At 44.1% G+C, this 12,831-nt stretch overlaps 1 protein-coding gene across 1 annotated transcript; it reads right to left on the bottom strand.

Annotated features, from left to right (window-relative positions):
• Positions 1–257: 257 nt before the first annotated feature.
• Positions 258–12,526, bottom strand: LOC145877107 (tripartite motif-containing protein 16-like). Its single transcript, XM_082972401.1, has 6 exons — positions 11,833–12,526; positions 11,305–11,400; positions 6,487–6,720; positions 5,426–5,585; positions 5,241–5,300; positions 258–5,009 (listed from the first exon to the last, which is right to left on the bottom strand). The coding sequence occupies exons 1-6, from the start codon at positions 12,427–12,429 to the stop codon at positions 4,501–4,503; spliced, it is 1,656 nt and encodes a 551-aa protein (XP_082828527.1). The 5' UTR covers positions 12,430–12,526; the 3' UTR covers positions 258–4,500.
• Between the last annotated feature and the right edge of the window lie 305 nt (positions 12,527–12,831).

The raw sequence follows: 12,831 nt of genomic DNA, 5'->3' as shown, positions 1-12,831 counted from the left end.
AAAGAGAGCCTATGAAAGTTTTCATGGAGGGTGGGGGACCCCTGGTGGCTGAACCTGAGATCAATGAGAGAACTTGTCAGAAAAACGACAGTCCCACTTTCTCTGTCAATGTACAAAGTAGAGAGTGGGGGAAAAATGTGTAAAAATGTATACAGAGGCTCTGGAATTTGTCATTAAAAAAATAAATATAAAAATAGTGAAAAAGGATTAAAATAAAGTTCCAACAGTACATGAGATGATCAGACTGAACCAACTGCTATCTTAAAATGTTTATTCAGTTAGGAAACAGAGGATGTATTACATAAAGTTATCACAGAATTAAAGTTATCACACAATTAAATAATAAATCCTCACTCACACAGACAAACATGGCTTCATTATTGTTCACAGTTTATTATCCTGGCTTCCACTGTTAGAATGGCTGAGCGAGAGGAGGTGGGGCTTTTATTGAAGTATCTATGTGGATCCTACTACAGTTTAACCAGCTCAGCTATAGACTACACCAGCATGACTAGTATCTATGTGGACCCTACTACAGTTTAACCAGCTCAGCTATAGACTACACCAGCATGACTAGTATCTATGTGGACCCTACTACAGTTTAACCAGCTCAGCTATAGACTACACCAGCATGACTAGTATCTATGTGGCCCCTACTACAGTTTAACCAGCTCAGCTATAAACTACACCAGCATGACTAGTATCTATGTGGACCCTACTACAGTTTAACCAGCTCAGCTATAGACTACACCAGCATGACTAGTATCTATGTGGACCCTACTACAGTTTAACCAGCTCAGCTATAGACTACACCAGCATGACTAGTATCTATGTGGACCCTACTACAGTTTAACCAGCTCAGCTATAGACTACACCAGCATGACTAGTAACTATGTGGACCCTACTACAGTTTAACCAGCTCAGCTATAGACTACACCAGCATGACTAGTATCTATGTGGACCCTACTACAGTTTAACCAGCTCAGCTATAGACTACACCAGCATGACTAGTATCTATGCGGACCCTACTACAGTTTAACCAGCTCAGCTATAGACTACACCAGCATGACTAGTATCTATGTGGACCCTACTACAGTTTAACCAGCTCAGCTATAGACTACACCAGCATGACTAGTATCTATGCGGACCCTACTACAGTTTAACCAGCTCAGCTATAGACTACACCAGCATGACTAGTATCTATGCGGACCCTACTACAGTTTAACCAGCTCAGCTATAGACTACACCAGCATGACTAGTATCTATGTGGACCCTACTACAGTTTAACCAGCTCAGCTATAGACTACACCAGCATGACTAGTATCTATGTGGACCCTACTACAGTTTAACCAGCTCAGCTATAGACTACACCAGCATGACTAGTATCTATGTGGACCCTACTACAGTTTAACCAGCTCAGCTATAGACTACACCAGCATGACTAGTATCTATGTGGACCCTACTACAGTTTAACCAGCTCAGCTATAGACTACACCAGCGTGACTAGTATCTATGTGGACCCTACTACAGTTTAACCAGCTCAGCTATAGACTACACCAGCGTGACTAGTATCTATGTGGACCCTACTACAGTTTAACCAGCTCAGCTATAGACTACACCAGCGTGACTAGTATCTATGTGGACCCTACTACAGTTTAACCAGCTCAGCTATAGACTACACCAGCATGACTAGTATCTATGTGGACCCTACTACAGTTTAACCAGCTCAGCTATAGACTACACCAGCATGACTAGTATCTATGTGGACCCTACTACAGTTAAACCAGCTCAGCTATAGACTACACCAGCATGACTAGTATCTATGTGGACCCTACTACAGTTTAACCAGCTCAGCTATAGACTACACCAGCATGACTAGTATCTATGTGGACCCTACTACAGTTTAACCAGCTCAGCTATAGACTACACCAGCATGACTAGTATCTATGTGGACCCTACTACAGTTTAACCAGCTCAGCTATAGACTACACCAGCATGACTAGTATCTATGTGGACCCTACTACAGTTTAACCAGCTCAGCTATAGACTACACCAGCATGACTAGTATCTATGTGGACCCTACTACAGTTTAACCAGCTCAGCTATAGACTACACCAGCATGACTAGTATCTATGTGGACCCTACTACGGTTTAACCAGCTCAGCTATAGACTACACCAGCATGACTAGTATCTATGTGGACCCTACTACGGTTTAACCAGCTCAGCTATAGACTACACCAGCATGACTAGTATCTATGTGGACCCTACTACGGTTTAACCAGCTCAGCTATAGACTACACCAGCATGACTAGTATCTATGTGGACCCTACTACAGTTTAACCAGCTCAGCTATAGACTACATCAGCATGACTAGTATCTATGTGGACCCTACTACAGTTTAACCAGCTCAGCTATAGACTACACCAGCATGACTAGTATCTATGTGGACCCTACTACAGTTTAACCAGCTCAGCTATAGACTACACCAGCATGACTAGTATCTATGTGGACCCTACTACAGTTTAACCAGCTCAGCTATAGACTACACCAGCATGACTAGTATCTATGTGGCCCCTACTACAGTTTAACCAGCTCAGCTATAAACTACACCAGCATGACTAGTATCTATGTGGACCCTACTACAGTTTAACCAGCTCAGCTATAGACTACACCAGCATGACTAGTATCTATGTGGACCCTACTACAGTTTAACCAGCTCAGCTATAGACTACACCAGCATGACTAGTATCTATGTGGACCCTACTACAGTTTAACCAGCTCAGCTATAGACTACACCAGCATGACTAGTAACTATGTGGACCCTACTACAGTTTAACCAGCTCAGCTATAGACTACACCAGCATGACTAGTATCTATGTGGACCCTACTACAGTTTAACCAGCTCAGCTATAGACTACACCAGCATGACTAGTATCTATGCGGACCCTACTACAGTTTAACCAGCTCAGCTATAGACTACACCAGCATGACTAGTATCTATGTGGACCCTACTACAGTTTAACCAGCTCAGCTATAGACTACACCAGCATGACTAGTATCTATGCGGACCCTACTACAGTTTAACCAGCTCAGCTATAGACTACACCAGCATGACTAGTATCTATGCGGACCCTACTACAGTTTAACCAGCTCAGCTATAGACTACACCAGCATGACTAGTATCTATGTGGACCCTACTACAGTTTAACCAGCTCAGCTATAGACTACACCAGCATGACTAGTATCTATGTGGACCCTACTACAGTTTAACCAGCTCAGCTATAGACTACACCAGCATGACTAGTATCTATGTGGACCCTACTACAGTTTAACCAGCTCAGCTATAGACTACACCAGCATGACTAGTATCTATGTGGACCCTACCACAGTTTAACCAGCTCAGCTATAGACTACACCAGCATGACTAGTATCTATGTGGACCCTACTACAGTTTAACCAGCTCAGCTATAGACTACACCAGCATGACTAGTATCTATGTGGCCCCTACTACAGTTTAACCAGCTCAGCTATAAACTACACCAGCATGACTAGTATCTATGTGGACCCTACTACAGTTTAACCAGCTCAGCTATAGACTACACCAGCATGACTAGTATCTATGTGGACCCTACTACAGTTTAACCAGCTCAGCTATAGACTACACCAGCATGACTAGTATCTATGTGGACCCTACTACAGTTTAACCAGCTCAGCTATAGACTACACCAGCATGACTAGTAACTATGTGGACCCTACTACAGTTTAACCAGCTCAGCTATAGACTACACCAGCATGACTAGTATCTATGTGGACCCTACTACAGTTTAACCAGCTCAGCTATAGACTACACCAGCATGACTAGTATCTATGCGGACCCTACTACAGTTTAACCAGCTCAGCTATAGACTACACCAGCATGACTAGTATCTATGTGGACCCTACTACAGTTTAACCAGCTCAGCTATAGACTACACCAGCATGACTAGTATCTATGCGGACCCTACTACAGTTTAACCAGCTCAGCTATAGACTACACCAGCATGACTAGTATCTATGCGGACCCTACTACAGTTTAACCAGCTCAGCTATAGACTACACCAGCATGACTAGTATCTATGTGGACCCTACTACAGTTTAACCAGCTCAGCTATAGACTACACCAGCATGACTAGTATCTATGTGGACCCTACTACAGTTTAACCAGCTCAGCTATAGACTACACCAGCATGACTAGTATCTATGTGGACCCTACTACAGTTTAACCAGCTCAGCTATAGACTACACCAGCATGACTAGTATCTATGTGGACCCTACCACAGTTTAACCAGCTCAGCTATAGACTACACCAGCATGACTAGTATCTATGTGGACCCTACCACAGTTTAACCAGCTCAGCTATAGACTACACCAGCATGACTAGTATCTATGTGGACCCTACCACAGTTTAACCAGCTCAGCTATAGACTACACCAGCATGACTAGTATCTATGTGGACCCTACTACAGTTTAACCAGCTCAGCAGTACCAAAGAGATTAAACCCAGGATAGAGGGGCTGAGTGAATGTGGTCTGGACTCTGTGGAGGAGGGTCATTGTGTCAGAGACACTGTAGAAGGACAGAGTACCTGCCTTGTGATCCAGGTACACTCCTACTCTGGAGGACTGAGGGCCTGATACTTTAGTCACAACATTATTGTGTCTGAAATAATAATCACCTCTATAGCACTGTAAACTCCAGGACTTGTTATTGTATCCAAATATATTATCTGTCTCTGTTCTGCTGATGTCTTTATATGAGACTGCTGTATAAACATTACCAGTCCACTCCACCTCCCAGTAACAGCGTCCAGACAGACCCTCTCTACACAGAACCTGGTACCAGGTGGTGAATCTGTCTGGATGGTCAGGATATGGTTGGACTTGGTCTGTACAGGTCACCTTTCTGTTCCCTTCAGACAGAGAGAGGAGTGTGTCTGCTGTGTTTGGGTCCAGTGTGAGCTGACAGGAATCTGGGAGAAGAGCAGAGACCAATGAGGGGAGTCAGAACAATAAGTTAAGTCAGATACTGTATCTACCCTGTCTTTGATTAGAGCACAGCAGAGATCAAATCAGAGAAATATGAGGAGTCAGATAGATACCCAGTCTTTGATTAGATCTACTATTGCTATATATTTCTAGAGGGATTGTTAGGAGTGGCAGTAAAAAGAGACTGTTAGTTACTTCACAATAAAGAGACTCACATTGTAACAACTGTTCTCTGGTCTTGGGCTCTGGAGGCAGAACAACCTCCACTATATTCACTACAGACACACAAACACATTGACAGAGAGAGGGAATGTTATCATCATACCATATTCCACATGTATATGACTAGTAGGGAACTTTCAATGGTCTAAAGTTGATGTTCTGATTGTTTTCAACACACCTGTAGTGGAGATCTTGGTCCATTCTCCTTTAAGGAAGTCTTCTAGTTTCTCTCTCAGTTCAGACACAGTCTTACTCACATCTCCAAAGTACTGAAGAGGACGGACAACGATGCTGGGTAAGTCTGAAGATACACTGATACTGGAGAGAGACTGATAACTCTGGAGAGAGAGAGACAGAGAGAGAGAGAGAGAGACAGAGAGAGAGAGAGAGACACCGAGAGAGAGACACCGAGAGAGGGACAGAGGGAAAGAGAGAGAGGGACAGAGAGAGAGATAGTGACAGAGAGAGAGAGGAGGGACAGAGATTGGAGGGACAGAGAGAGAGAGACAGAGACAGAGAGAGACAGAGGGAGAGAGAGAGAGAGAGAGAGGGAGAGAGAGACAGAGAGAGAGGGAGAGGGAGAGAGAGACAGAGAGAGAGAGAGAGAGAGAGGGAGGGGGACAGAGAGAGAGACAGAGACAGACAGAGGGACAGAGAGAGAGAGGAGGGACAGAGAGAGAGAGAGAGAGAGAGGGAGAGAGAGAGAGAGAGGGACACAGAGGGACACAGAGAGAGGGACAGAGAGAGAGAGGGACACAGAGAGAGAGGGACACAGAGAGAGAGGGACACAGAGAGAGAGGGACACAGAGAGAGAGGGACACAGAGAGAGAGGGACACAGAGAGAGAGGGACACAGAGAGAGAGGGACACAGAGAGAGAGGGACACAGAGAGAGGGAGGGACACAGAGAGAGGGAGGGACACAGAGAGAGGGAGGGACACAGAGAGAGGGAGGGACACAGAGAGAGGGAGGGACACAGAGAGAGGGAGGGACACAGAGAGAGGGAGGGACACAGAGAGAGGGAGGGACACAGAGAGAGGGAGGGACACAGAGAGAGGGAGGGACACAGAGAGAGGGGGGGACACAGAGAGAGGGAGGGACACAGAGAGAGGGAGGGACACAGAGAGAGGGAGGGACACAGAGAGAGGGAGGGACACAGAGAGAGGACAACATAATGATTGAGATGAATAGTTTCACATGAAGTTCATTTCATATCACATGTAACAAGACAGTTTAGTTACCTGGAGGAAATGGATGTGATCCTCTGTGTGTGAGAGCTGCTCCAGCTCAGTGCTTCTCTTCCTCAGCTCAGCTATCTCCTGCTTCAGTTGCTCCAGGACTCCTTCAGCTTCACTCACTTGATCCTTCTCTTGGGCTCTGATCAGCTCCTTCACCTCAGAGCTCCTTCTCTCAATGGAGCGGATCAGCTCAGTAAAGATCTGATCACTGTCCTCCACTGCTGCCTGTGCAGAGCGCTGTTGAGAGAGAGAGAGAGAGAGAGGGACAGAGAGAGAGAGAGGGACAGAGAGAGAGGGACAGAGAGAGAGAGAGAGAGGGACAGAGAGAGAGAGAGAGAGAGGGACAGAGAGAGAGAGGGACAGAGAGAGAGAGAGAGAGACAGAGAGAGAGAGAGACAGAGAGAGAGAGAGAGAGAGAGAGAGAGAGAGGGACAGAGAGAGAGAGAGAGAGAGAGAGAGTGAGAGAGAGAGACAGAGAGAGAGACAGAGAGAGAGAGACAGAGAGAGATAGCAGTTAGTTAATACACAACCCCCTGCCTCTGATGCCCCTTCCCTCCCGCTAAGCCCACCTCCGTACGGTACAGTAGCCTCTGTGCTGCTTTGAGTCAGAACGCTGCCACCCTGCTCTCCAGGTCCACCAAACCCAGTGATCAGTGGTTCCTCCCAGACCCACGGCCCAGGCACCACCACCCCCTCCTCTCGTGTGGGTCTCAGCAGCTGCCAGGCCCTCAGTACTGCAGCATAGAAATCAGAGACCCCTGTTGTATTGAGTCTCTCCGGCCGCATGATGAAGAGCTGCTGATCCAGCCACAAACCCAATTCAGTTTTCCATAAATGGCACCCAAAAAAAACTACCTTTTAATTTACCACTAAAACCTGTTCTTAGGACCAAGCCATAAAAACTGTATTATTATAATAACTGGTTTATGTTTTAACTACCAACAATTGGTAAAAACGTTCCCCTTTCGGAAACAATGGGACGACCTCAGAGTTGACAAGGTAAAAATCTGTTGTTCTGCCGCTGAACAAGGCAGTTAACCCACTGGTCCCCAGGAGGCCGTCATTGTAAATAGAATTTGTTCTTAACTGACCTGCCTGGTTAAATAAAGGTTTCATTAAAAAGTCTGGCAATAACTTAACTTTTCATTATTTAGACAGACTCCTCTAAATAATAAATATAATAAAATAACAAAAAAACAGTTAAATGCTAAGTACTATACATAGGTTTTATTTAAAAAATAACAATAGAACCTATTTAGTACTATAATGGTATTTACTAACATAATATTATTACTATAATAGTTTCTAAAGGGGTTCTAGGCTACCCTACCCTAGAATTAGGGTTCAGGATAAAACAGGTTATACGTAGGGTTAGAGTTTCTGTACAGCACTTTGTGACATCTGCTGATGTAAAAAGGTCTTTATAAATACATTAGATTGATTGTTAGGTTCAGGGTATTTAAAGAGATAAACTGTATGGGTTTATATCTCTCTTGCTCCTCCCTGTGGTCTTCTGTGGGAACTACATACCTCATTCACCACACTTGATAGGCTCATAATCTGAGGTAGCAACTGAGTCAGAGCTACAAATCAATGATCTCCACCTATCCATTAGGTTTACAACTCAGTGAACCTGCGCAGCATTCTCTCTATTTGATGTCTAGGAACCAACAGATTTCAACGATTATCATATTACCCAGCAGCCATTTAGAAACAAATAAAATAAGGTTATTTCTTTTTTTTCTCTTTCTTCTGACTGTTTAAATCGGACACATCTTGAAAAAGAGAACAGGGACATGCGATTTGTTGAGAATTTACACCTTTTTATATATATATAAAAAAATATATATATACAGTTAACAGTTATATACAGTTGTATTTCCCTGTAGCTCAGTTGGTAGAGCATGGTGTTTGCAACGCCAGGGTTGTGGGTTCGATTCCCACGGGGGGCCAGCACAGAAAAAAAAAAAAATGTATGCATTCACTACTGTAAGTCGCTCTGGATAAGAGCGTCTGCTAAATGACTAAAATGTAAAAAAAAAAAAATGTAAAAAAATGACCAGAACATGTTTAACGTTTGAAGGCTTTGCGCCAACTATCCCTGTAGACCACTAAAATCTATAACCAGGTGATCAGTGAGCTTCCTCAGCAAGTAGCTGTAACCTAGTTAATAATAAGTTACCTGAGGTAAACCTACAAGGATAGTTAATAATAAGTTACCTGAGGTAAACCTACAATGATAGTTAATAATAAGTTACCTGAGGTAAACCTACAAGGTTAGTTAATAATAATTACTTCAAAACCACAGCAAACAGCTGGGACATATAGTAATATTATATATATAATATTATATCACTGGGCTCCTCTGTGCTAACAAACCCTGTGTACCACCCCTCCCCTGTTTAACCTTGAATTTCGTTCAGAAAAACACTTCCACATTTAGCAAAATGAACCAACTCTTTACGGATCTGTTCGGTGGTAATAAACGGAGGCAGATTAGACACCACTACTCTTGTCGAAATCAGCACCAACACAACCCCTCACATAAATCATACTGGTAACTAGCCTGGCAACAAGACTCACCTTTTACATTACCACAACCACCGCCTTGTTCATTCTGGATACAGAGTGTATATGTTCCTCTCCCACCTGTTCACCGACCAGGATCAATAATTCCTCCACACCATTCTCCACAACGCACCTGAAGAGACAGCGTTTCTTCTCCACTCGGTTGAGGACATCAAACTACCCTACTCCCCCCTCAACTCTAACCGATAAACAGAGGAAACCGATAAACAAACCCTCCCACCATGACAAAATACATTTGGAAAATAGGCAAAAGAATAGCTGCACTCTTCACGAACGACAAAACCTCACGTTACCAACTTCTTCTTCTTCTATGGTATAATGGAGGTCCTCAAACCAACGTTAAAGGAGCATGGCGCCTCCTACTGTGCTGGAGTGTGTTCAATCACGGTTTACACCATTTCTAAATCCTCCTACCTAACTCAGTACTTCTGAGAAAATAAAAAAGATCCCTACTAACTTCTAATAGACCCTCCCCCATCCCCCAAATCCCTTCCAAACCCCCCCCAACCTCAATGACCCTACACTTCAATCTTTCCCTCTCTTCAACATCCTTACAACAATATAACAACACATGCTCCACCGTTTCATTGACAATACCCTCCAGACACAAACCATTCACATGCTGCCAACCAGATGGAAGGACCAGTTCAATGTACAATGTCCTAAACACAATCGAGGAAACACCACCTCTTCCTTCCTAATCTGACCTTTGAACCTTGTTCCACCGACCTTTCATTGGAGGGCATATAAATGCCATCCCTTGTGCTCAGAGTCCCATCTCTTCTGCAACACATCTATCAAAACGTCTCTGATCTCACATTTGTCCTCACCTCTACCCAGTGGAACATTAATATATATTAGATCTTGTTTTAAAGTTATTTTAGCTAACTAGTCTACAATTTCATTCCATTCCACACCTGAATGTGCTGGGACCCAGCAGAATCTCACTACTAGACCCATTCTCTCAATTCTCCATAATAACATTAACACCTCCAATAGTAGGTCACTCCTAATAGATTTACCAGATGATAAACTATTCAATACAGACAGAGAATCTGAGGATACTATAATTCTAACAGGTTGTACGTCCTCCACCCACTGGAGGACAACTATTATCACCAACAGTTCAACTGAGTACACTGACAGTTCATCTGTTAGTCTTCTACATATCTGCACATCACATTCAGGAAGGTAAACACCTGCTCCTGTGGGCCCACTATCTGGGCCCTTGGATCCATCTGTGAAAAGAGGTAAAAAACCTTAACAACTTCTACCAATGTAATTGTCAACCAGTTTCCCTTTATCACTGACTTCTGACCCAATCTTTCCTTTTGTCTACCAAGGTTAGATCAACAACAGGATCTGGGAGTAACCATGGAGGAACATCCCCTATCACCACAGAAAGGGCCAACCTCCAACTCCCTGAATCTACTCTCATCAGCAAGCTTTCCAACTGTCCAACCAAAACCACTGCCTTGTCTACTAGTATATTCCCAACAGTCATCTAGAACAGTAGCAGTGGGATGCTCAACCTCACAGCCTTTCAACCCAATAAGCTAATGACAACACCAGGCCAACTAACCCTACACTCATTAAAACCCACTACCCCATTCCACTACTTTGACCCTATCTGCTCCTGCACCAGGCCAACTAACCCTACACTCATTAAAACCCACTACCCCATTCCACTACTTTGACCCTATCTGCTCCTGCACCAGGCCAACTAACCCTACACTCATTAAAACCCACTACCCCATTCCACTACTTTGACCCTATCTGCTCCTGTAACCAGGCCAACGGCCTGGGAGGACGGGACACCACCACCCAACACACCCTGGAACTCTTCTGAAGTCAAATCTAGTATGACCAAATACTTCTCTGCAGCTGCCACCAAAACATATTTTTTTTCTGTGATTTTACATTCCATTTCTGCGGTACAGTTGATAACCATTTGCTATGAACACTAAGAAGCCAACCTTACTGAAGCATATATCACTGGTTGGCCCATCCCTCTGTGCTGTCACAGATCTACTACTCACAGGGATCCTCTCAGGATCCCTCAGCCTTGACCCATCCTCCTCTACTTTCTTCACTGCCTCAGCAGTGACAACCTGTTCCCAACAGTGGGGTCAGTGGGATTGGATAGGGGCCCCTCTACTTCTCTCTCTCTCTCTCTCTCTGACTGGAGGAGACAGGTGAAATGGTGTGTCTCCTCTGGTCAACAATACTCACCTTGAAAGACTCCACAGCCTGTTGGAGCTCCTTCAGCTCCTTCTCTCTCTCCTGGAATCTCTGCTGGACCTTCTGCTGACTCATCCCCAGCTGCCTCTGTGGAGAATCACTCTTCAATGAGCTATCAAGCTTTATTAGTCCAGTAGATCAATAGTATAGTAATGTGACATAGGGCCCATAGAGAGGAAGGTCTAAAAAATGGATGGTCCATTTACTAAATGATATTTATTTGTTGCTATGTGAATGATTATAGTTTTTATGGTAGGACTACATGTATCAACAGGTTGAGACTGAACTTTGGACTCATAAAAGGCCATTCAGAATGATAATAGTGTTTGACATTATAAAATGGTGATACATCTGGAGAATCTGGGTTAACATATCAATATACTCAAGGTTTGTGTTCATATTTGTTCTGCTGAGGATCTATTTCATTTCAATGATCTCATATTCAAACAGCCTTAGTTCCTACTGTATCTTTAATTCTTTGTTTATCAGACAGTCACCAACAAGTTGTTCTGGTCTTACCTGTTTCTCAGTCCTCTCTGCTGCAGCTGACACTGTATCATGGCCTTTATGTTCATCCACTGTACACATCAGACAGATACACTGCTGATCGGTACGACAGTAAACCTCCAGCAGTTTGTCATGATGAGAGCAGATCTTCTCCTGTAGTTGTGCGGTGGCTTTGACCAGCTTGTGCTTCTTGAAAGCTGGAGATTCGTAGTGAGATTGGAGGTGAGTCTCACAGTAAGAGGCCAGACACGCCAGACAGGACATGAGGGCTTTCTGCTTTCTGGTCCCAGTACAGACATCACACGCCACATCTCTAGGTCCAGCATAGCACAGAGCAGGAGGGGGAGCAGCCTGGAGTCCTGTCTTCTTCAGTTTCTCCACCAGCTCAGCCAACATGTTATTTTTACTCAGCGTAGGCCTCGGACTGAAGGTCTGTCTGCACTGAGGACAGCTATAGACCCCTTTCAGAACATCCTGATCCCAGCAGCCCTCAATACAGCTCCTACAGTAACTGTGTCCACAGGGGATGGTGACTGGTTCCTTCAGTAGATCCAGACAGACAGAACAACAGAACTGGTCCTGGTCCAGCAGAACTCCCTGTTGAGCCATTTGGACGGTTGTTCACTCTCACACAGACAGACGACACAGAGACTCAGATCAGTTTCGTTTCCTCAGAAGAGAGTTTGTGAAGGGGGATGGACTTCCTGGTTCTGCCAGAGGGGTGGGGTTAGAGGGAGGGTGGGGTTAGAGGGAGGGAGGAAGAGAGAGAGGAACTGCATGCAACATCAAGAGGGAGACAAATAGTTTTGTTCCAATGTTAGAGCCCTTAACATGGAACAAATGACATAATGAATCTTAAAATGTGATTTGTTAGAATATATGAAGGGTAACAGTTTTCTATGAAGTACGTATGTATCATTATTTTAATGACCTTTATAATGCCTTATAAATCAATAAGTCCTGAGGAGGTGTGATATATGGTTATTATACAGTACCGCGGCTAAGGGCTGT

This window comes from Salmo salar, unplaced genomic scaffold (genome assembly GCF_965601325.2).
Source record: "Salmo salar unplaced genomic scaffold, fSalSal1 ptg000687l, whole genome shotgun sequence".
NCBI lineage: Eukaryota > Metazoa > Chordata > Actinopteri > Salmoniformes > Salmonidae > Salmo > Salmo salar.
The sequence above is the reverse complement of the archived record's forward strand: the minus strand, read 5'-3'. Positions and strand labels throughout refer to the sequence as shown.